At 35.2% G+C, this 24,787-nt stretch overlaps 2 protein-coding genes across 5 annotated transcripts in view; both read left to right on the top strand.

Moving 5' to 3' along the window:
• Positions 1 to 1,218: 1,218 nt before the first annotated feature.
• Positions 1,219 to 16,146, top strand: LOC110825699 (Sec23/Sec24 protein transport family protein). 3 transcript variants are annotated; one of them, XM_088220659.1, is made up of 13 exons: positions 1,219 to 2,187; positions 2,279 to 2,452; positions 2,561 to 2,722; positions 3,881 to 4,023; positions 6,875 to 6,950; positions 7,031 to 7,206; positions 7,302 to 7,383; positions 9,720 to 9,797; positions 10,919 to 11,080; positions 11,224 to 11,487; positions 13,996 to 14,100; positions 15,685 to 15,757; positions 15,906 to 16,146. In XM_088220659.1, the coding sequence occupies exons 1-13, from the start codon at positions 1,456 to 1,458 to the stop codon at positions 15,947 to 15,949; spliced, it is 2,271 nt and encodes a 756-aa protein (XP_088076785.1). In that variant the 5' UTR covers positions 1,219 to 1,455; the 3' UTR covers positions 15,950 to 16,146. The 3 variants fall into 3 exon arrangements, 2 of the variants coding, with proteins under 2 accessions (XP_088076785.1, XP_088076784.1); XR_015819390.1 differs by lacking the exons at positions 15,685 to 15,757; positions 15,906 to 16,146 and adding an exon at positions 13,665 to 13,799; XM_088220658.1 differs by lacking the exon at positions 15,685 to 15,757 and having other exon boundaries at positions 1,220 to 2,187.
• Positions 16,147 to 16,408: 262 nt separating this feature from the next.
• The window catches only part of LOC110825700 (ABC transporter B family member 28-like), a 9,035-nt gene continuing 656 nt past the window's right edge, over positions 16,409 to 24,787 (top strand). The window contains exons 1-9 of one of the 2 annotated variants that reach the window (XM_022056185.2): positions 16,409 to 16,841; positions 17,448 to 17,582; positions 17,671 to 18,608; positions 19,110 to 19,150; positions 19,234 to 19,290; positions 19,416 to 19,605; positions 22,216 to 22,425; positions 22,520 to 22,649; positions 23,897 to 23,968. In XM_022056185.2, the coding sequence (XP_021911877.1) occupies positions 18,569 to 18,608; positions 19,110 to 19,150; positions 19,234 to 19,290; positions 19,416 to 19,605; positions 22,216 to 22,425; positions 22,520 to 22,524 (543 nt within the window). In that variant the 5' untranslated portion in view covers positions 16,409 to 16,841; positions 17,448 to 17,582; positions 17,671 to 18,568 and the 3' untranslated portion in view covers positions 22,525 to 22,649; positions 23,897 to 23,968. Of the gene's footprint in view, positions 16,842 to 17,447; positions 17,583 to 17,670; positions 18,609 to 19,109; positions 19,151 to 19,233; positions 19,291 to 19,415; positions 19,606 to 22,215; positions 22,426 to 22,519; positions 22,650 to 23,896 lie in introns of both variants that reach the window. The other variant, XM_022056184.2, reaches the window with a different exon arrangement.

Raw genomic sequence — 24,787 nt, 5'->3', positions numbered from 1 at the left:
TTTTTAATATGATAAAAATTTAATTTAGTTATAAAATAAAATATCTACACACTAGTAACACAAAAGAGCTATCATTTATTAATCAATCGAATAATAAATAACTACTTTTATCAATTTTTCTGTATTGGTAGTCCTTAACATATTTATGGTATTGAGAGAAAATGCCATTTTTTACACTAAAGTTCGTATTTTATTATGGAATGAATGTGTTCTTATTATAACTTATTTGATTAATTATATTTCCTCGTCTTTCTTGAAGAATAAGTCACCATATGAACTTTTGCATAATATTTCAATTGATTACATTCACTTAAGGTTTTTGGATGCCTAGCTTTGTAGTATTACTAAATGAGCATCGCATTAAGTTTGAACCGCAGGCTTTGTAATAAACATATTTTGTTTCTCGAGATCTTATATTTCATGAAAATATTTTTCATTTCATAATCAAGAATCTATAAATATTTAGTTATAAGATTCTTTAAGTTATAATGTTCATTTCATTGGTTATATCGTACCGACTTAATTATTTTATTGTTTGTGACTAATCTCTTTAATTTGCTTGGTTCATAGAAAAAAAAAATGATTCTCTACTAAAATTTTGTTCATACGAAACTATTCAGAATAAATTTTAAAATAAAAATTTTTTATTCAGAATAATATATTAAATCATTATATAAATTTCTAATAATAAATAAATAAATTTATTTTTTTAATTACCTATTATAAGAGGATCGATCGTCATCTTTTAACTCTCTAGAATTAAAAAATTTGTGATTGTGATATTTATTTCTTCATGTGGCCACCGGAAATGATCTTTTAAAAAGCTCAAACTCTCAAAAAAAAAAAATACCAACAAATTTTAAAAATGATTTTAAACGAGCTTATAAGATGTATTGCTTATTTTGTAAAAAAAATATAAAACATTATTAAGGGGGTATTCGGAAAACTATTTACTCCAAAAATATTCCAATAAATAAAACAAAAATACTAAATTATATCTTTAACAAATTATAACTTCTAATTTATATTCATCATAAATCATAATACCTTATTGTATTTTTCTGTATGCTTTTTAATTTTTTCACTGTAAACCAAATAACCATTGAGGCACCTGGTATTACTTTTTTTTCATAATTTTAATGATTTTATTATTAATAAAAAATCACTTCATCTAAGCATGATACACGTCCGCCAAGAGTTTCTTCTACATAATTTTAAAAAGACTAATTTCGTTATGTGCTCCTTAAGGAAGAAAGACACACCTGTTTCTGTTGGTGTTGGTGTGTGGGGGAGTGAGAAAACGAAAAACACTCGGAACACCTGGCGCAGTTGGGATTAACAACTGCAGCGAGCAAAAAGACGTCAAGTGATTTTTGATGATCCGTCCAATTTCCGTAGTTTGTATTGTTTGAATATTATATTGGTTGGGTTGTGAGATCAAGCAAAAGTACGAGTATGGCGGAATTTTTGGACCTGGAAGCGCAGGACGGTGTGAGGATGGCGTGGAACGTCCTACCGGGAACAAAGCAGGAGGCCATCAACTGTGTCGTGCCGGTTTCGGCCATCTACACTCCGATCAAGCCCTTCCCTAACATGCCTCCGCCTCTCCCTTACGCCCCTCTCCGCTGCCGCACCTGCCGCTCAGTCCTTAATCCCTTCTGCATCGTAGACTTCGCCGCCAAGATTTGGATCTGCCCTTTCTGCTTTCAGCGTAACCACTTTCCTCCCCATTACGCCTCCATCACCGACGACAATCTCCCTGCCGAGCTTTTCCCTCAATATACCACCATCGAGTACCATTGTGATTCCCCTGGGGAAAGGTCCTCCTTGCCCCCTGTTTTCATTTTCGTGGTCGACACCTGCATCATCGAGGAGGAGTTATCTTTTCTTAAATCCTCCCTTTCTCAGGCAATCGGCCTATTGCCAGACAACTCCCTGATAGGTCTTGTCACCTTCGGAACCCTTGTCCACGTCCACGAGCTTGGCTTCGGCCAGATCCCTAAGGCCTACGTTTTTAAGGGCTCCAAGGACATCTCCAAGGAACAGCTTCTCGAGCAGATGAGCTTCTTCCTCAAGAAGCCGAAGCCTGCGACTGGTGTTATCGCCGGCGCCCGGGACGGCCTCTCCTCAGAGAGCATTGCTCGCTTCCTCCTGCCTGCTTCGGAGTGCGAGTTCGTTCTTAGCTCGGTATGCAATTGTTGCGTATTAGCACACGCTTTTGTACCCTTTCCTTCCATTTTCTTGTTAATTGGGAAAAAATACAAATTAATATGCTTAGGTTTTGGAGGAACTGCAAAAAGACCCTTGGCCGGTTCCAGCCGATCAACGAGCCACCAGGTGCACCAGCGTCGCATTGAGTGTAGCTGCGAGTTTGTTAGGAGCTTGTGTTCCTGGTTCTGGTGCTAGAATCATTGCATTTATAGGCGGTCCATCCACAGAAGGGCCTGGAGCTGTAAGGATTCCTGCGTTTCCTTTATTGTCATCATCACATGCTCAAGCATATGCTTCAGATATAGTGCTGAATTCCTCCCCTTCTATTTTTCTTGGCGTTCATTTCTAGATTGTCTCAAAGAATCTGTCTGAACCCATTCGCTCTCACAAGGATCTTGATAAAGATTCTGCTCCCCATTATCATAAAGCCGTTAAATTCTACGAGGGACTTGCAAAGCAGCTTGTTCATCAGGGTCACGTGCTTGATCTCTTTGCTTGTGCCCTTGATCAGGTAATATTCTCCTCCACCAATCAATCTTTTTACTAGCAAAATCACTTTCTAACTCTCCACATATTGTAGCTCGTTGCCTACACCAGTGAAATAGTGCATACAAGTTTCTTGGTTTTCTGGTACCGAGATTAAATATAGTAAGTAATATCTATGAAACTTTTTTTTTTTTAAAAAAGGTAATATCTGTGAAACTATTGAAAACTAATTAGGGTCCGGGCTAGGGAAAAAAGCAAGACAGTTATAACATTTTCTTGGCTACTCCATTAAAGTTTTATCAATGTCAAGTTTTATGATGGGTGAAGGGAAAATAGAAAAGGAGGCAGGATGCAGAAGCCATGAATTATTGGACCTTTTATGTTGTGGGTCTGGGAGTTATCATATTATTTAGGATTGTTGCTGGAATCAGTGTTCAGTGACGTGAATTGAAAAGAAAATGATTTACAAAAGTAAAAGTGGATTTTTTCTTTTTCGCCCCTTTGTTCTGATTACTCAATGTATTTGGGCTTCTTATGACGGTACCATGATAGGCTTTCTTGTCTTGGTAACATCTCACCAAATGGATATCCTATTTTAGAGTACTCACTCTGTGTGGCCCGAAAATTTTTCAGCCTTCTGTTTTTTGAGATAAAAAAAGTATAAGAAGTATATTAAGTGAAGGCATAAAGGGGTGCCACCCATATACAAAAAATTTACAAGTAATCAGTGAGGATATCTACAATGACTGAAAAATTTTTCGGCCTTTAGCTTTAGCTAGTCAGAAGTCATAATGTTTTGATTTTAAAATATTTGAGATGCATACAGGGAATCAAACCAAGTATTCAGGAACTCTCCAGAAAACTATGGTCTGGCCAAACTCAAATATAAACAATGATTAGATAATCTTGTAGGCTGTAGCCTCACGATGAAACCTTATTATGGAAAATTTATCCACTCAGACAGGATGCACAATTAGCAGGGTTAGATCCTAATGCAGACCGGAGTAGCGGTTATTAAGCCTCATTTAAAGTAATAATAATCTCTGAATAGGAGAGAAAACATCTGCATAGGCAGAAATATGTGGTTTGTGAGAAATCTCTTAACTGACCATTATGAAAACTAATGAGTAATGGATTTTGTGTTAACAAATATCTCAGCTTGTATTACTTTGTTTTTTGGTAGGTTGGTGTTGCAGAACTAAAAGTTGCAGTTGAAAGAACTGGGGGACTAGTGGTGCTTGCAGAGAGTTTTGGCCATTCAGTATTTAAGGACTCTTTGAGACGCATTTTTCAGTCAGGTGAAAATGACCTCGGACTATCGTCAAGGTAAAGTCTTATAAGCTTTTCTTATCATGTGCCAACTTTATATTTGCTACTTCTCTTCAGTTATCAATGAAAGTAAATCATGCCTCCATTGCTTGTTAGGCTTTGTTTCTAGAATTACTTCACTAATTTGTAGAAAGAAGTTGCTCGTATTCTTGGGGATGCTGGAAAATTATTTTGTTTAATTTTTCCCCTTTTGCTTCATCACATTGGTAATGCCTCATGTGTATACACTTCTGTGGGGGAATATTAAGAAATATTTTGCTCCTATTTTATCACAAAAAGGGAGAAGCGAAGTGTTATTTATATGTTGTGGTACCCCCAATATACACATCAACTTAAGTAAAGAGGTAGAGAAAGAAAGAATACAGAATTTTAATGTGGTTAAATGACATGCTCGCTCTGTGGGGTCACATGCAAAAATCTTTTCCTACTGAAGAAGACATCTTACAACTAGGGTTTTTAAGGTATAGTGGAAGGAAAAGACCCAGTTTACAAGAATGCCCTATAGATTTCCTTGGGGTTCCGGGTTGGTCTCCAATATGCTGGTTTTCCATGGAGTTTCCGGTAGATTTTCGTTGTCTGCCCTTGTTTTCAAAAGTGGTCACACTAGGGTCTCCCTTTCTTCTGCTTTATCTCTCCTTGGATTATCCGACTACTCTGGGCAACAAGTATCGAACTTTCAGTGACTTGTGATGGATTAAGGTTTCAGTTTCTAAGCAACAGTTTTTTTTAGCTTTCCTCCATGCACACCTCGGAAAAAGTCTCGCAGATATTGGGTATAGATTTCTAACACAGAATTCTTCCTCGGACATTATCAAGTTCTTTGTTGAGTTCGAGCAAGAAACCTATACAACTTTTTCCTTCAGAAATCTGTTTGTACCTCAGTCCATCTTTGGGACAGTTCCACTGATGCTCTTTAAACATGGTGAGCTGCTGCCAGTTCCTTGTCAATGTGTTATGAGGTCCCCTTGCTGCAAATCATGAAATTTACTCTCTATAGCAAACAACTCAGACGAAATGTCTACTTTGGAGTAAATTTCTTTAGACTAAAATGACCCATTATTTACCTTGGGGTTCCTCTAGGGGAAACCCCTTGAGGTCCCCTTGCGATGGATTAAGGTCCAGGGTGTGGAATGCTATTACTTGTATATTCATCTTTTACCAAAGTCCTTGGAAAGCTATATCCCAAGCTTACACCTCATAAGACCACTTCACTCGTATTCAATTGGAAGTGACTGTAAAGCTAAATTCTGGGAAGATACTTGGATGGAAGATCAACGGTTGACCACTAAATTTTCACATCTGTTTGAACCTGTTTATAAGGCATGACAGTCCAGTGCAGACTTCATTTTCAACACAGATGGCATTATAATCTGGGATGTTCACCTTACCCGTAACCTTTCTTTTAGGGAGGCTTCTGATATGGTAGATCCTTTTAATCTCTTGGTACCTATGCAACTAAATACCCAACCTGGCACCAGGACCTAGACCTTGGAACCTTCTATAATATTCACATGTAATGGTTTTAGAAACCAAACGATAGCCCACTTTAGGAAGCCAATATGTTTTAGAAATCTTCTGTTCCTTCAAAGTAGTGGTTTTCACTTAGGTTGCTATCTGTCAGAAGCTTAACACAAACGAGATACTCCAAGTCTGCCAGCATCACCGAGCATTGTTTCCAGTTACATGTGTTATGTGCTTTGTGGATGGAGAGGCACAGTCGCGCCTGTTCTTACACTATCATACATCTTAGAGGTTCTGGCGAAATTGGTAAAGGTTTTTGGTATATATAGGATGACGCCTCTAACGGAAAAGATTTTCATGAGCTATTATCTGAAGGGGGAGGGACTTGGTATTGAGGCTAAATCCCTTTATGGAGGGGCACTTTTTGCTGGGTTGGGGAGCATTTGACTTGCAAGAAATCATTATATTTTTAACTATTGGGTTAGACCTTTCCAAGACTTGTGTGATAAAGCTACATTTTTTTTGGCTACATTATGGGTTAAGGCGTCCGGATACTGCTCCACCACTAGCATCATTGACCTCTGTCCAAATTGGGAAGCTTTTTTTTTTTAGCAGCAAGAGGATCATTTGTTTGCAGTTCTTTATATATGACTATTTTTAGGAGGTTGCTTTATTCTCCTTGATTGTATTGTTCTTTCATCAATCCCTCTCTAATAGAATATCTTGTTTTATCAAAAAAAAAAAAAAAATCTATTTAATAAAACTATGGGGCTCTATTCATATCTACCAGAAGAAATCAAAGTGAAAATTCTAAAGTCTATCTTGAAAATTCTACTAAATAAGAAAACGAACTAATTGTTTGAATAACCAATAAAATAACTAAAGAGGATAACTAAATAGAATCCTAATTAAGGAGGTAAGTAGTAAACTAACACAACTAATATGTCTATATGTACTAGTTTCTGAATATATTAAATACCTTAGTAATTCATAAATGTTACAATTACATAAACTCTTACTACTGAAATATGTGCACTTCTAAATTTTCTTGTTCTGCATCAATAAGTGTCTTACCATCTCGATGTTGTTTATAAATGTTTGTTCTGTAATTATGAATAACATTTGTACTGAATTTCCATGCATATCCCAATGATTGTATATGCTGTTTGTAGTTTTTGGTTTCTCTCAGTTGGTTCTCTTAATGTTTATGCAGTCCCTGACTTAAGGGAACAGTTGCTGTCCATATTTGAGTACAATATGGGGTGGACAGCAAATTTTTTTTGCTGCGCTTCAACTTTAATTTCGTGCATTGATTGAGGCCTTACTTCAATTCCTTCCTATTTATGCCTTTTCCTTTCTCCCTTGTGGGATATTTTGGGGTTTGTAGTGGTATCTTCGAGATAAACTGCTCAAAGGATATTAAAACACAGGGAATCATTGGCCCTTGCGCATCTCTTGAAAAGGTATAAACTGAAGGCATTACTTTGTTTCTCTTAACTACTGGCAGATTTCAGATTTTTTGGTTGTTGATTGCAATTTACAGAAAGGTCCATTGTGCTCTGATGCTGTTGTCGGTCAGGGAGGTACCAGTGCATGGAAGATATGTGGACTTGACAAGGCTACATCATTATGTTTAATATTTGAAATTGCTAAGAAGGATATCCCAGAGTCCACTGTTCAATCATCAAGCAATCAGTTTTACTTTCAGTTTTTAACTTAGTATGAACTCTGAGCTTATTCTTTGGTAATTGTTCTTCTGTCTAATATGAATGTGAAAATGGAACCATTTTAACTTGTCACAATCTTTGATGCAGTTACCAGCATACAAGTGGTCAAATGAGACTTCGTGTTACAACTCTATCAAGAAGGTGGGTGGCTGGACCTGGAAGCACACAGGCAAGTCCTAATCTCTTCCTTTATGTTGATTTTTAGGTGGTTGTTCCTGCTTTATTTTACTGTCTATGTAGTAAGAGTGGTAGCCTGAAGTTCAGGGGAATTTCTTATTGTTCCCTAAATTATGCCTATTGTCTGGTCTCTAGCCAGTTCAGTATGGAATAGGCTTGTGCTGTAATATGCTTGAAAGAGATTAAATGGTACAGTAAGCTCATTCCAATTGTCGAGCTTCTTCAGTTTCCACATTATAGCTCATTTTAGAAGTAAGATATATGCATTGTTGATTAGAAGGAAGAGAAGTTAAAATGGATCACTTTTACTGAGAAAATATTCTTGTAATACTATGATTTTTTGGTACTTTTATATTTTGGGGTTTGTCTTTATTATTTTGATTTTCTTTATTAGTTGTAGATAACATATATTTTTTTTAAATAAGAAGTATAATGTGTATGTTAACACAATGACACCAAAGGATGCCAACCCATGTACAAAAATATTTACAAATCGGTTAGTATATCAATAAAATTTTCAAAATCCTCCACTCTATTAATATCATAACCTAACCACAAAGAATCAATATAGCGGAGCATCTATCCTTAATCCTGGCAATCTCTCTTTCAATCCTCTCAAAGCCCTTTGGTTTCTTTTTTTTCCAAGCAACCCAAATAATAGCAGGTGGAATGAGATTTACAATTTTCCTCCCCCTATTAATTCCTTCCCAAGCCCATAATTCATCTCTCACAGTGCCTGTGATGACCCAATTAATACCCAAAATACCATAAACTATTGTCCATAAACTGTAGACCACTGTAAACCATAAAAGAATATGATTATAGGACTCCGCTTCCTATTTACACATAGAACATCCATTCACTAGAATTTTACCCCACCTCACTAGCTTATCAATAGTCAAGATACATTCTCTACCCGCTTCGCAAGGAAAAAAACTACGGTAGGTGGGGCATTCACCCTCCATATCTGCTTGGCTGGGAAGTTGATATCCTCATCCCTATTTTGTTTACATAGGTATCTATAATAGGATTTGACCATGAAGTTCCCTTTCTTCTTTAATTCCACAATAGTTGATCCATATTCTTATTCATATGCAGATTCTCATGTTCTTCAATTTCCGATAACACTGATGTTCTAGTCCCTGTTGCTCTCCCCATCTCTGTATGCTTCTTCAACAGTGATGTTTTTGCACCGGGCAATGGTATAGATCTGGGGAAATTGAATACTGAGCTTTCCCCCTTCAACCCACTCATCTCTCCAAATTAAGGAAACATAATTATAGAAGGATTTAAAGTCTTCTCCCTCGAAAAGATTTCCTTCGAGTGGCCGAACTCAATCTCCCTCTTGCACTTGGATTAGGCTTCCATAATTAATTAATTTGTTGTTGAAGATGATCTAAGAAGCTTCCAATAATGAAGTAGGAAACAAACTCTTATTTCAGTAGAAAAACAAGGAGGAATCGGCTAGGACTTGAATTTCTCTTCCCTTGATTTTTCCTTTGTCATCTATGATTCCCTCTCCTTAAAATATGATTTTATGAAGAAGAGAATTCGATTTGGACTCTTAAAGGTGGGATTCAATTTAAACTTGATTCCCGTGAGTCCTACTTGGATTAGTATTCTTGAATGTTCCATGCTATCTAGGATCACATCATAGAGTCTGCTCGACTTGATTCCTTTTAGCAACATCATTATAGCTCCATATAAGGAAACGTGTCACTAGTTGCTCATGGGCGGAGAAAATGTAAGTACCAAAATTATGGAGAAAGACAACTTTGTGCTAATGCGAATGGTAGATGTGGATCCAGGAGGTGGAAAAGCACCAAGTGGTCCCCATGTAAGAATTCGACAGATTGGTTAGGAAGACTAGAAAAAGAGAATAGGCTCAACGATAGGCACATATTCTCCCAACTGTAGGAGCCTGTATGTGATTTCTGCTAGTGAGAGCTCCACTGAGGTATGGAGTTGGCTTGGGTGCTCGTGGGTTACGTGTACATTTTTATCTCAACTTGGGTAGCCTGGTGGCATTAGATATTGCTTGGTTAGCTGGGTGGATTAAGTTATTCCTTAGGTAGCTATGTGGCAAGATTTACCTGTGAAGGACATACCTTATAGCCAAGTGGCATGAGGTGGCTATCTGGTAGCCAAGTAACAGCTTAGGTAGAGCGGCGATGAACTTGATTATAGCATGTTTGTTAATACAGTAGTTGATAAGGAGGATGGTTTTTTTCTTGTTTTATATCTCTTTCTTCAGTACTTGTATGTCCAGGCTAGCAATTAAATTTTTATTTGAAATTTTGGTTCTTATATATGCTTTTGATTCTGTAGGACTTAATTGCTGGATTTGACCAAGAAGCAGCTGCTGTAGTCATGGCACGCCTTGTTTCTTTCAAAATGGAAATTGAGGTATGTTTTTGAAACGATATCGAGACGTCATTTATCTTTGTTCAAATTTGGGAGGACTGTGATTTATAATGGGAAGCTAGCTAGTTAGTTACGTGTAGTGTGAACTGGTGATTCGCCGAATCTTTTCTGAGTAACATCTGCATGTTATATAGTGTGCTTTTGGTCTATCTGAGATTTCAGTCTACTTTGGTTGTCAACAGAACTAAAGGAAGGTGAATTATGACAATGCCTGAGAAGGAATAATTTCTTTCTCTCTCTCTCTCTCTCGCTCTCTTTCTCTCTATTTTTTTTTCCTGACTGAATTATTGGTCTTTAAGTTTCCTTTTACATAACTCGTTCAGGGAGGTTTACTAGATGAGGTACTGTACTGTACAAAAGGAAGTTGATTGAACTGAATGGTAATTGGCAGAAGTGCATGATGGTATTGCATTAAAGACGTCATGAAATACAACATTGAACTTTTTGTGGTTATATTATTCTTGACAAGTATCTGTGTTTGAATGCAACTGAAATTAGGCACTATAAAACGTAATTTGGTGTTCATCTTTGAAAGTATTTGTGCATCGAAGCACCTGCAGTGTGCACTAATATATGTACGATAAGTCCTTAAGAATGCTTGACTTTTTTGCACCATGTGCCTTTAATATTTCCGTAAATTTTAAGGTGGGTGAACTTTATTGTACCTACATATCACAGAGTACAAGTTGTGCCGATTTAGTAATCCTTTTATGTTTCTAGATGGTGCATCTTTGATTTATTTATAGCTTCTATACATTGCCAATGAGCATCAGATGTTTCCTTAATTATATGGTGAGTTTTTAAGAGAAACTGAAAAGAGCATCAGGATAGTTAATGCTCTGAAAAACTAGTTTTCAGAAGAAACTGAAAAGAGCATCAGGATAGTTAATCCTCTGAAAATCTTTGTTACGGATGAAACTGGGTAAATTCGAGTGTCTTTGTTAGGTGAGGTTGGCATAGTTGCTAGGGATGGGGGTAAGTGTTTTTGTGGCCTTCTTGTGGTTTGTTGCACTTACTCTCTCTGTTTCTTATAATTTTCAGCTTCTGCAATAACCATTAACCACAATTGGCCTATTTTATGACATCATGCCACTGACTTGCAGGCTGAATTTGATCCTATAAGATGGTTGGATAAAGCACTGATCCATGTATGTTCTCGATTTGGGGATTACCAGAAGGATAGCCCATCTTCCTTTAGCTTATCTCCGCGGATATCAATATTCCCACAGTTTATGTTTCACTTGCGCCGTTCTCAGTTTGTCCAGGTACATGTGTCCTCTATCTTTCAAATAACATATCCCTTGAACTCTGATTATAAAATTAAGAAAAAAAACTTATAAGCATAAGAAGGTTCATATACGCTTGGGCTAGTTTTGTTTTTCCATTTTGGTGATCAGTTTTCTTTTAGGTTTTTAATAACAGCCCAGATGAGACAGCATACTTCCGAATGATCCTGAACCGGGAAAATGTTGCCAATTCAGTTGTGATGATACAACCTTCCTTGATTTCTTATTCATTTCATTCGGGTCCAGAACCCGCTCTTCTCGATGTAGCCTCCATTGCAGCTGACAGGATCCTGCTTTTGGATTCATATTTCACCATTGTTATTTTCCACGGTGCAACCATTGCTCAGTGGCGGAAAGCTGGATACCATCATCAACCTGAACATCAGGTAGCTTCTTGATGACAAAGTAACTTTTTTCATTTTGATAAAAGAAGAAACTTATTGAAGAGGAATGGAATAAACAAAAGAGGAGAGAGTAGGGGATCCTTCAACCAGAAAAAATAAGGAACGAAATACAAAAGAATGTAAAAAGTCTTATAGACAAAATGAACATCAGATCCCGGTGCAAGAAACTGAGAGCTTTAGCCCAAAGCGAAGTGAAGAAAATAATTCTTTGTCTAATCATGTTATCGGTTGAAGATGATGCTTGAAAATTTTAGTTGTCCTTTCCGACCAGATGACCCACAAATGAACAAAATAACCTCTCTCTGCCACAATCTATGCTCTGGTCCTTCCTATATCCTATAAGGCAGCAGATATAACAATTTCTAGAATAGAGGGATACACTAATTCATACCAAAAGAAAACGCCAATACAGTCCACCAAATCCACGCCTCGTAACAACATAAAAAAATGTGACAATTGCTCATGAACTATGACAACATAAAAAAATGTGACAATTGCTCATGAACTATGACAACATGCCAAATTGATGCTAGTTGAAAGAGCTTTATGAGGCTTTCGACTTTGGAGAACATTATGAGTGTCCATCCTATTCAACAAAATAGTCTGAACAAAAAGTTTGACCTTCAAGGGAGCTCTCACTTTCCAACAACTACAAGACGAAACATTGAAATGTTTATAGTGTTGCCAATGAGAAAATTCTAAAAAGACTTACAAATTTAAACATGTGATGAGTTGATGACTCAAGGCTTCGAGTGTGATTATGAATTGGGTAAAAGTTGTCAAGAGTGTTCATCAAAGATATCAAGTCCATTTTTTCTTGTCAAAAGAAAGGATAAACTAGGTTAAAGGGGATAAGGGTAAATTACTCCTTTTGTAATTAATTGTTTATTTCTTTTCTTGTCCTAGAAAATCTGTATATAAGGTTACAATATTTAGTAGAATGTACATTAAACCATTCTTGACATGGTATCAGAGCATAGGTTAAAGAAACTCTAGCCTCAATTACAAACTTATTGCCGAAACAAACAAGAAAAACCCTAGAACGGTTGGGTCAGAGTTCATAACTGGCCACTGTAGACCAGCCACCAGCCACTGCTGCCGGCCACTGGTAGCAGCTGAACTGGCCTTCATATCTGGCTTAAAAACCCCCCAGCCGCATATTCAATCTTGGAATGTTTCTCTCTTCCATGTAGAAACCCTCCAGATGTGGTCATACAGTCTCCCTTTATTACTTAGTCTTCTTTTTTTTATCTTTTTTTTTTTCATTTTTTAATTACTTAGTAATTTTCTTTTTTTTTTTTCTCTTATTACTTTTTCTTATTATTTAGTCTTTTTCTTCTTACATAGTCTTCCCATTCTTCTTCTTCTTATTGTTTTTATTACTTAGTCTTCTTTTTATTACTTGGTCGTCTTCATCTACTTTGTATTTTTCTTCTAAGTAATTTTTTTTTTTGAAATAAATAGTATCAAATGTGTATTAGCAAGGTACCAAGAATGGGGGTATCGCCCGTGTACAAAAATTTATATTAAGGTTAGTGAATCAATGACAATTCCAAAATCTACATCTTCAATAATATCATGCTCTAACAATATAAACCCAAAATAATGCAACCACTTATCTTTTAACCTAATAATGCTACTAACCTCAATATCAAACACTTTGCTATTCTTTTCTTTCCATAACACCAAAAAAAACTGTCAATGGGATCATATTATCTAACGTATTTTTAACATTTAAACCATCCCAAGCCCATATCTCATCCCCCACTGAACCCGCAATAACCCAATTAATGCCCACTAATCCATAAATAAAAGACCACAAACCATAAGGCATAGGACACCACAATAATAAGTGGTTACAAGTTTCCTTCCCTTCAGACAGCAATAACACCCATGCAGCCCTTGTTTCTAAGCTTATCAGTGGTTAAAATCTTCTCCTGGCAAGCCTCCCAAGCAAATTAGCCAAATTTGAATTTAAAGCTTATTAGATGGTTTATATCTCATTGCTTCTGACTCTGCTTACACACTTCGTTCTGAAATCAATCCTCTGTCATACCTATTTCCACTGGATTATGTATATGTTTCTGCAAAAATTTCTATTGTTTACTGAATTCCTAAAAGATGTGTGATGATGTGTTGACAGTTTTCTTATCATACAGGTAGGCAGGGACTGGTTTTAGTCTTTTAAATGTTGGTTGTAGATATCATAGGAGAAGAAACAATTATAGGAGAAGAAGCACATTGCATCTCCTTTGCAAGTTTGAATTTGTTCAGTTCTCATGATGTTCCGAATAGTAAGGCATCTTCTCTGTCAAGTCGAAAGACTACGAGAGAATTAAGAATTCTGATTTTCTATTTAAGTGGTAGCTCCCAAAACTTGCAAAGAGCTGGGCTAATGCAAACCATAATAATACTAGTGGAGTAACTGGATGTAGAGCATAATGGTCTTTTCGCTTTTCCTTCTTTCTCCCATAATTTATTTCCTTGCAGGCATTTGCCCATCTTTTGCAAGCTCCTCGTGATGATGCAGACGCAATAGTCAAGGAAAGGTTTCCAGTACCTCGTCTGGTTGTTTGTGATCAGCATGGTTCTCAGGTATGTCACTCTATGCTTGCTGGCTGCCTTAAGCGTTTAGCCATGCTGAAATTTTGCCAGATGCCTAAAATTTTCCCTTGAACTTATTGGAAGTTTCTCAATTATGACGTAATACTTCCTGCATCCATGAGGTATCGAACTTTGGTTTTGTGATAAACTAACCCAATTTTAAATGGAAGTACTAACAATTTTTACTGGGTGTTGATGGGTTAAATCTTGTACATGTTTGAATGACATAGCAATAGTTCACACATGGCTGGCAGGGAAATGACCCAGCTAACCGTCATTCCTTTTTTCCAGTGTCATAAGTGAGAATTCATCCTCTATATTCCTCTCCCTAGCTCTCTATTGCATCAATTTATTTTTCCATTTTCCTAGTTCCCACCTGAAATGCTAGTTCCCAATACCATTACTCTTTGTGGCATAGGGTGATTAAGAGCAAGTCTGAGCTGCATAGAGACGGATTGTACACTAAATCTAGAGTCTCTATTCTCACAAGAGCCTTTAGAAAGCTGTATGTCAACTTTATGTCTTTCCCTTTTGTGAGGTTGAAAGTAGGAGACGTTTCTCATATTTTGTTCTGGAAGGGTTCTCACAAGGACCCTTGGCTTAGTCATATCTCTTGTTTCCAGGTCAATATTGTCATTTTCGTTGGAAATTTTGCATACATAAAACTCTTTATGATTGTGAAGCACTTTGCTTCAGGTTCTCGAGTCTGTTCCTCTTTCTTCAACCATGATAGTAGGATTTGCTCTTTAGATTCCTCAGTCAGTTATACGTGCAATTTTTTTCGTTACTTCTGTCTTGAATCCTAAAGGAGAATGTTGGTTTGGTAGGTACTTGTTTTTGGAAGGTTTTTTGTCCACCTTAAAGTTAGTATCTGTTAAGAATGATTAAACATATATTTTATTAAATATTATGATCTTATATATGTAGGTTTTTAAGAATAAAAAAAATTAATTATTTATATAGGGTGTATTTTACCCTAATGCGCGTTTGATCTAATTTATATAAAATACACTCTTTAATCGACCCCTTCAGTTGTAGAATAGATATTGTCCATCCCCAACTTGCTAATGATAGCGTAGAAAATTAGATCTGGCTCAAGCCTTTAAACTGATCATGAGTTTTTTTTTTTTTTTTTAATAAAGTGTTTATCGATCTCAATATGTTGGTTAGGTTATGTTGTACTGAATTGTGTGCATGCTTATGATCGATTTATTGTTATAGTATAGGCGCATATCCCACATGTTTTTGGATCCTCTAAAATTCTTCTTATCCATGTTGATTCATAAACCTTTGGGTTATTGTTTGAAACTTTAATTGTGCACTTGATCTTGTAACTTCAATTTGCTTCTTACTTTTCCAGATAACCTACTTACTCCCAATGAAGATACAATAATATTGTGATAGATCTTCTGTCTGTTACTGACCTTGCATAATCTGCACCCATATAAACTTTTTAGGAGTAAAAGATCCCTTTACTAGGTGATTATTTTAGGTAATACAATATTTTTGTAGGCTGCCTGTAAGTTCACTTTGTTGGGATTGTGCATAAGTGGATTTATAACACTTATTGCATAGGTGATATGCGGTCTTGTGCGAGACAAATATGTCAGTCTCTCAATCAACCTCCAATACATCTCCTCATCGATTGGTATATATTCTGCTATTCCAAATTTATGGTTGGGATAGAACATAAGTGCTAGTCGGTTTACATATAAACTTTTAGAATCTGTTACTAGGTCATGAATGTATTTTGAGATATGGAGATTTTAGATTTTGAGCGGACAATATTTATGCAGGCTCGATTTCTTCTGGCAAAGTTGAATCCTTCGGCAACATATAATACAGATGCTTCCTTTCCTACTGGAGATATTATTTTCACTGATGATGTAAGCTTTGAGGTATTCCTGGATCATCTCCAAAGATTGGCGATTCAATAGAATACAAAATACTTTTACCTTTTGCAATTTTGTAAAATTCTTTTTCAATAGGTTATTTTGTACATTAACTGAGTGTAGAGAATATTTTGGTTTGCTTCAACGTTTGCACTTGTAACTCTTTTTTCTTTTTCTTCTTTTTTTTGTAAGCAAATAGCGAGTTGGGTTCTTTAAGTAAGTAGGAATTTTTATATATAATTTTTTTACGGTTATTAAATCCTTGAATTTAATCAAAACCCAAACCGATTACTTGAATTATATGACCTTAAGTTAGTTTAAGCAATTATATAGCTTCAATTCAGACCAAGCAGCATTCAATTTAATTAAATTACCAAGCAATGTATAATTGTTGTTCGTAGGCTAATTGTTTTTTGTGGGTGGTGGGGGAGCTGTGGGATGATGGGCCGCAATTGGAAGAGCCTTTGATTTTTGGACCTTAAACCGAGTGAAGGCCCGAGAGCGTAGACACAAGCGGATTTCTGGAAATTAAAGTTCGACTCATGTTTTTGAATTTCAAAAAAAAAAAAAATGGCAAACATGGGTCCGTTGCGTATGAACGACGCTCCGCTTAACGGTTATATGCTCACGCCAAAGAAGATAAATACATAGAGAGAGAGAGAGAGAGTAGTTTTTTATGTCACAGAGAGAGAGAAAGAAAATGGAGAAGCCAACGGGAACATCGGCAATGGATGCTTTCAAAAGCTTGAGAAAGTTGGCGAGGGTACATACAGGAAGGTTTACAGGGTGATGGAGAAGGCTACCCGCAAGATCATGGCTCTTGAGAAGACCCGTCGTGAGGTAACAACCCTATTTTGTCTCTCTCCGCTTGATTTCCTTTTCCCTTTTCGTCTTTCTTACCGGATCTGCGTTGATTTGCTTTTTTCAGAGGTTCTCGGTTTCTTTGATTTTGAAGAACTTCTTCTGTTATTGGTCTTCCTAAGAAACGTTTCTTTAAGATCTTGGGCGATCGGTTTTGACACCCACTCTTCCCAGTGAAAATCTTGTATGTGCGTCTCACAACATAAGCCCTAGAGTTCCTAATCGATACTTTGCCTTGAGATTTTTATTTTCTTACCACATAGCTTTTCGTTTTGTTTTATTAATTGAAAGGTTTAAAGTCTTCTCATTTGGGATCTTGATGTGTCCCATTTTCTTCTTGTATTTCTTACAACCGCAACAGCTAGAAACGCAGTTTCTTTTTTTTATTTATTATGATATGTACCTCTGAAAAAGTCATCGACCCTTAATTTATCCGTTGATACCGCGGAGGCTTTTGTGTCTTAAATTGCCACCCTCTGTGAATTTCATCTGTTGGGTCTTTTCCTGCTTAAATTTGCAATTTGTTCTTGACGTTTATTTCAACATCTCGATCTTAATGTTTGTTTCTTGCCATGCTCTGTTCAGATTGCTTTATGTCAAACAAGGATAGAATAAAGAATGGAAGACAGTACGCTATCTGGTTTTTGATTACTTGGACACTGATCTCAAGAAATTCCTTAAGAGCTGCTGTCAAACTGGAGAGAACATCTCGCTAAAATGGTCGGATAATGTCAAGTTTTATGTTTATTTTTTCATAAATTTCCAAATTTTATGTCAGATAACAAGAAATATAATTAACATGTTGCAGAGCTCGATGTACCAACTCTGTAAAGGTGTTGCCTTCTGCCACGCTCATGGAATGTTACACAGGTATTTTCTTCATTCTTCACTTAAATCAGACACAGGAAATTGTCCTTTCGTTGCAGGGACCTTCAGCCTCACAATCTCCTAATGGATCGACAACCAATGGTGAGGTAAATTTTGTTTCTTTGTTAACTGTTTTATTATATACAAAATATAGTAAGGGAAAGGAAAATAAAGGATAAGAGATGAAGGGAAAGGAAATGAAAGGAGAGGAAAATAAAGGAATGGAAAAGAAAGGAAAAGGAAAGAAAGGAAAGGAAATAAAGGCAAACGACAGAAAGGAAAAAAAAATAAAGGACAAGGAAAGGAAAGGAAAAGAAAGGAAAGGAAAGAAAAGGAGAAGGAAAGAAAGGAAAGGAAAGGAAAGGAAAGGAAAAGAAAAGGAAAGGAAATAAAGGCAAACGACAGAAAGGAAAAAAAAAATAAAGGACAAGGAAAGGAAAGGAAAAGAAAGGAAAGGAAAGAAAAGGAGAAGGAAAGAAAGGAAAGGAAAGGAAAGGAAAGGAAAAGAAAAGGAAAGGAAAAGAATAAGGAGAGAAAAAGAAATGAAAGGAAAAGAAACTAAAATAAAATAAAAGAAATGAAAGAAAAGAAAAGAAAGGCAAAAAAAGAAAAGAACAGAAAAAAATGAAGAGAAGTGTTATGTCCTCGATACTAGAATTTTGTCACGGGGCGATTCTCCAGAATTTATTGTTATTGGATCTGCTTTTCCCTTATTGTGATTCCTTGAGCAATCTATAGTGAGTTACATGCAAGCTCATCAAAGAGAGTTTGAAACCTTGGGGCTTGGGGCTTGGCGTCTGGTTTGCTGGTGTACCGGAGCATAACCCATCATCCTGGACATGGACTACGTTTTGGGACTGGATGATCAGATTTCCCTAGGTACCTGCACTTTATACCTGATATATTCTCAACTGTGCTATGCTTGTGGGTAGAGGTAAGATCCTTAGCTTTTAGCATTGAAGCAAATACGTTAAATTCGAAGGTCTGTCTCCTCATTTCTTTCCTGATGGTGCAAGTGAACTCACTGTGTTATTAAATATAACAAAATAATTAGGTGGGTTATGTAAAAAGAAGAAAAAGAGAGAATAATGACAAGCCAAGCTTTTCAAGATGAGAGAATAAAGACTTGATTGTAACTATAGCCACAAATATCATATTTTTAACTTTATTAGCCATATTAACTAATATGATGTAAAAATCATAACTACAATATTTTCAGTAATATTCAAAAACTGAAAATTAAAAGATTATGAAAACTCACAAAAGGCAGAGACTTCATAATTTCACTTCCACAGGTCAGTTGTCCCTAGAATAGTCCCCTCTATTTTCTTCCTGCCGCCAATTTATAATTTTTATCGACTCTTTTTGTTGATTAAAAAGGTTATGACACACTAGTTGGCGAGCGTGGAGGACAGAGACAGGTAATAAATGGGTGCGAATATGAGAGAGAGAGACAGAGGAGCTCCAGGTGATTGACTCATGTTTATGTTTAATTGATCTGCAGAGAATTGCTATTGCCAGAGCTCTACTGAAAAATGCACCAATCTTGATCCTTGATGAAGTAAGGTTTCTGTCTACGCCCATGCATCATCCTAGAAATATCTTTAAGATGTAAAAAAAACATCTCCCTTTCTTGGTCATGGCTTGCTTTCATTTGACTCCTGTCTAACGCCTGTTTTACTACAGGCAACAAGTGCCCTGGATGCAGTCAGTGAACGCCTCGTACAGGAAGCTCCGAACCATCTAGTGAACGGCAGGACAACATTAGTGATTGCTCATAGATTAAGCACGGTTCAGAATGCTCATCAAATTGCGGTTTGCTCTGCTGGAAGGATTGTTGAACTGGGTACCCATTTTGATTTACTAGCTATGAAAGGTCTGTACGCTTCACTTGTTGGCACTCAAAGACTTGCTTTTGAATGATTTGAATTTGATAGTCATCCTTGCCTTCTTCAACTCTTACTCTCGTTCTTCATCCAGTGATCCAATTAAAATACAAAAAAGAAAAGTTAATTCAGCAACGTTTTACTTACTGCTGAATAGCGACAACATCAAGTTGGCATTAATGTTAGAATAGAATAAAAAAGTTAGAACAAGTCAAAAAATTGTAAAATGAAGCTTTTTGAATTTCGAAATTCTTAAAAAAGAAGATATTGTAGTCACTAATTTTTATGGTTTAAGGTTTAGAATTTGTCGCAGAACATTCAGAACTGTAGCATAAAATCCCTAGATAAAAATCAAATGCTTAAAATAAAAATAAGAAAAATACATCCACAACAAATAGAAGTAAGAAATATAAGTATTCTACGAAACTTCTCAAAGGCATAGAAGCAACTTACTCTGCAAGGAGCCAATTCCTTTTTGGTTACAGTATGGCCTTTGTTCAATCCAACACATAGGCCAGTATTTGGCTGTTTTGAAAAGATTATCTGCTTCAACATTACCAAAAAGGACAGCAAGTTCGATAAATAGAAAGCTAGTTCAAATTGTTAAAACGAATTCCTCCATTTCTATTGCATGTTATTAGTCAAATTAGTAGGCAAGGAAGCAGGAGTTCCAATTCATTTGCGATCTGCAACGTGCAACACCTTGAGAAAAACCCTTTGGGCACCTGTTCAGAGATGACCAAGTCTCTGGACTTGAGTACGTCATTTCGACAAGACCAAGTCCTGAGATTCCATTTTAAGTTTCCTAAATTTAAAACCCGTATAAAATTAAAAATTTATTTTTGCACATGCAAGCATAAAATAAGTAAATCGAGGTGCACCTAGGTTGATAACAATTTTTTTCCATGCTTGTCATTTATAATTTATTTAATTTTCCAATATTTTTGTAACTAAAATGTTATATATGATTTTCCACCTGGGTTCAAGATAATAACTAAGATATTTACATAGCTGACCGATCAATAAGGTAAAAATTGAAAGAATTAATAAAATAAAAGTAAAGGGGAGGATGTTTGGAATAGCTTTAAGAAAATGTGCATAAAGCAGTAGGGTATTTAAAAGATAAAATTTTAAAAAGAGACTATTAAACATTTGGATAAAGTGTTAATTACAAAAATAAGGAGTTAGTTCTCAAAAACACTTGATAAAATAAAATATTTGTTAGATGTCATACAACAAATATTCTTAAAAAAAATGTTATCTAACAAGTATTTTATAGCAGGTTTAATTTAATATGATATGATATTGTGTTTTATATTGATAAAATTTTTTATTCATTTTATATATTTTTAAAATAATATCTCATAAACACAAGTTGTTGAATTTATATCAATTTATATTATGCATTTTTAATTATAGGGAGGTATACCATAATTGTTATATTATGACTAAATTAACATATAATTAAAAGTATGTCGGTTCCAACATTATATATAAATTTTTAAAAATGATAATAAAATTGAAAAAGTACAATTTAATATATAAACCCTCTTTTGAACAACAAGCGCAGTGCGAGAGAGAGATGTACAGTAGCTAATGTTCGTGATATATCATCAATTTGTATGTCTACAAAAATGAGTGCCAAGAAGCACATTTCTTGGCTTCCACTCTCAAAAAATAGTCCCGAGCAATGAAATGATTTGTAGACACGTACAAGATGGACTACGTCAATCGCATTGTCACATCTGGCGTGCCTGCCACAGTAGAGGACCGTGCTGGGGCAGCCACATCTGATCTACCTCTGCCGCCACTGTGGTTGAGTGTGTACAGAATTTCATTATTGCAAAGGATTATTTGAAACTGAATATGGTGGCTGTTGACAAAGTGCACCATTTATTATCAAATATTCAATTAATTTCTTTTTAGTTTTCCAATAAAAACTAGTTCAAGTATTGAATAATTATTATCCTGCTTGTTGCCATTTTTTCTCTCTTGTTGGTGTCGTTGGATTTCGAAAAAGAAATGTTGTATATGTGTGTGTGTGTGTATATATATATATATATAAATATCAAACTAATGGAAAACCCTTTTTGAAGCTACCCACTAACCAGAGTAAGTAAAAGAACACAACGGGCAAAACTCTCAACCTTTACGCTGACAGATGACGGGACGTATTCATCTGACAATTTCTCCTGCACCCGGCTTGGGGAAGAGGAAGAGCTGACACGAAAAAAAAAGAAAAAAGAAAAGACTTTCTTTTCTCTTATTCGTTCCCCTCCAAAATCGTGCCATTTCCACTTGATTTTGGCTCCATTTTATAGCTGAAATCATTCACCAACTTTTCTCTGCTCACTGCCTCCTCCAAAAGATTCTGAAAATCTTTTCTCTTTCACTTTCTCTTGTCTTCAATAATCTTCCACCATTAAATCTTTCATTTGTAACACGTAATGATGCCAATCCTTTTAAAGGTTTTTGTTTTTATTTGTCTTTTTTTTTTTTTTTTTTGTACTCTCAGTGATCTTTTTTTGTTTTATTATATTTTTTGACCTAGCATTAATTTTTTTTCAAAATTTCTTTTTGTGTTGTTGGGTTGTTAAAAGGGATTAGATTTGATGGGTCAATGGCGGACATGGGTGAAGCGGGGAAGATGGAGAACGGTGAGATGGTTGTGGAGACAAGCTTTACGCGTACCGTGGGTTGGGAGCATCAAGGAAGCTTTGGAGGAGTTGAAGCTCAATCCTCTCCATCTTCTCATGGGATGATAAGATTTCGGGTGCACCTCATTATGCATATAGAGTTGACTGTTGACGGTAAAATATGTGGTTTTTCTTTATCATTAATTCTTCTTGATTTGATATCCGTATCTTATTGATTTGTTTTCTAATATTTTTTGCGTGGTTGAAGGATAAAGGTCATCCCTCCTCGCTCGTGCAGCTTATAGTCATCCTCATGCAACCTGTATTACTTGCTCTTATAAATAATTTGGTTATGGTAGAAGATCATCGGGCATCGCACTTCCAAATCTCTGCCCACTGTGAGTCTTTATAATCCTTTAATTTTCAATTTTTGATTGTATTTATTTCTTATTTGTTCATTTTTACATGGTATTGTAGAATTATATTGCACATGCTTAAATTTCGTGAAAGTGGATGGCAGTTATGGTTCTTTAGATCTAATAGAAAGAACTGAAAAAACTGATTGTAATTTCTTATCATAGAAAATCTAAGAAATGTAGAAACAAATAAATCAAATAAAAAGAAACAAAAAAAGAAAATAACTATCAATTTAGAAATAATACAAAAAAATAGAAAGAAATAAAAAAAAATGAACTATCAATTTAGAAATTATCCCAGAAAAAAAATTTACTATCAAATATGAAAAAAGAAGCTCATATAAAGAAATTTAGAAATAATTAATTTAGTAAGAAATAATAAATAGTAAATTGAATCCAGAAACAAAAAAATCATTCAAAAGAAACAAAAAGATTTAAACAGAAATTAATTTAGAAATAAGCCCACATATAGAAATCTAGAAATAAAAAATAAATTAGTAAATTGCATCCAGAAACAAGAAATCATCCAAATTAATTTAGAAAAAAACAAAAAAAAAAGAATTATCAAATTAGAAATAATATGAGAAAAAAATAATTATCAAATATGAAATAATAACTAGAAATAATAAATAATTTTGTAAGAAATAATAAGCTAGAAAAAAGAAGAAGCCCATATTAATTTAAGGTTTAGGGTTTAGATGCTGGGGTCTAAGGGTTCAGGGTTGAGGGTGCAGGTGCACACCTATAGACTGTTAATTTTTCTTTTTCTTTTTTGTCAAATATCTCCTTTTTGCTGCGTATATGTGATTGTAGTTTTAATTTATTTAAAACAATCATGTATTACACGTGGCGAAGATGTGGAGAAACATAATCATCATATTTTATTTTAATCTCTTATTTTTTATTTTTAAGTTATTTAATTTAAGACATAAAATTATATTTTTGGTTAATTAATATATTATTTAGTACTTTACATGCCTAGTTTAAGGAGTAAAGTAATTTGCATGTATTATTTCAATGTAGTCGGCTATCTATGATATGTTGATGCTTAATCCTATGAAACTATTATAAGGAAATTTAAGTTGACTATTAGCAGGATGATGGCAGTGAAATCAATTGCTCTCTTGTTGATTTATTTGGTCCTCACCTTATAGTTATAGTGACGGAAAAATATGTGGTTTATAATTATTCTTATTGATTTGTTTTTCTATACTTTTGCGTTGCTCTAGGAGAATGGTCGTCTCCCCTATTGTTGCTCGTAGAGGATCATCGGGCACAGCAGTTTCAAATCTCTGCCCATTGTGAGTGTTTTATAATTCTTTATTTTTTTGTTTTTGAATATTATAAAAAATCTTGTATTTATTTGTTGTTTTATAATTTTTACATCATAATCTAAAATTATAATACACATGCTTAAATTTGTTAAAATTCTTCTAGATATCTTGTTAATTTTGTGAATGTGGAAGTAGATATGGTTTGGTGGTCGGGGTTTAGGAACTACTTTGCCTCATAAATATTTTCTTTAGTACCTCGATAATGTTTTCTTCCTCATCAAGCTGCTCCTGCCTTATTTTATAGAAGGAATTCAGTATCTTTCAGTTGTTCCTCAACTGATTTTGCTTTTTCCTTTAAGATCAGAACTTCAGAAATTATGGTAGCATGATGGGCATTGCTGCTCTCAAGTTCTTCATTTCTTCTTCCAAGCTGCTGAAGTATAACATCTTTGTCACTTAGCTCTTCAAGTTTAGATTAGAGTTGAACTTCTCGTTGCATTGAACCATATAAATTAAATTGAGCAATATAAAGCCAGCCAAGTAGTTCCTTTGAAATACCCATCAGCACCTCTGCATCATTTTCTGCCTATAAAAACCTAAGACTTGTTTAGGGTCGAGAGAGATTGAATTTTAAAAGAAAAAAGGGAGTGGAAAAAAGAGAGTATAACGGTCCAATTCATAATTTGATTTTAAGCAAGTGAAAATGAACCAGATTTGAAGTATAACATCATCAGCAATTACAAATTATTTAATTTATTAGAGTGTCATGAGATAATTGACCAAAAACAAATTCTAGTTAGAACCTTTAAAAAACCTCACACTCTCTTCTTTCAAAATATCCAGAAC

Source organism: Carica papaya, chromosome 5 (assembly GCF_054855325.1).
Source record: "Carica papaya isolate Zhongbai chromosome 5, ASM5485532v1, whole genome shotgun sequence".
Classification (NCBI taxonomy): Eukaryota; Viridiplantae; Streptophyta; class Magnoliopsida; order Brassicales; family Caricaceae; genus Carica; species Carica papaya.
The sequence above is the reverse complement of the archived record's forward strand: the minus strand, read 5'-3'. Positions and strand labels throughout refer to the sequence as shown.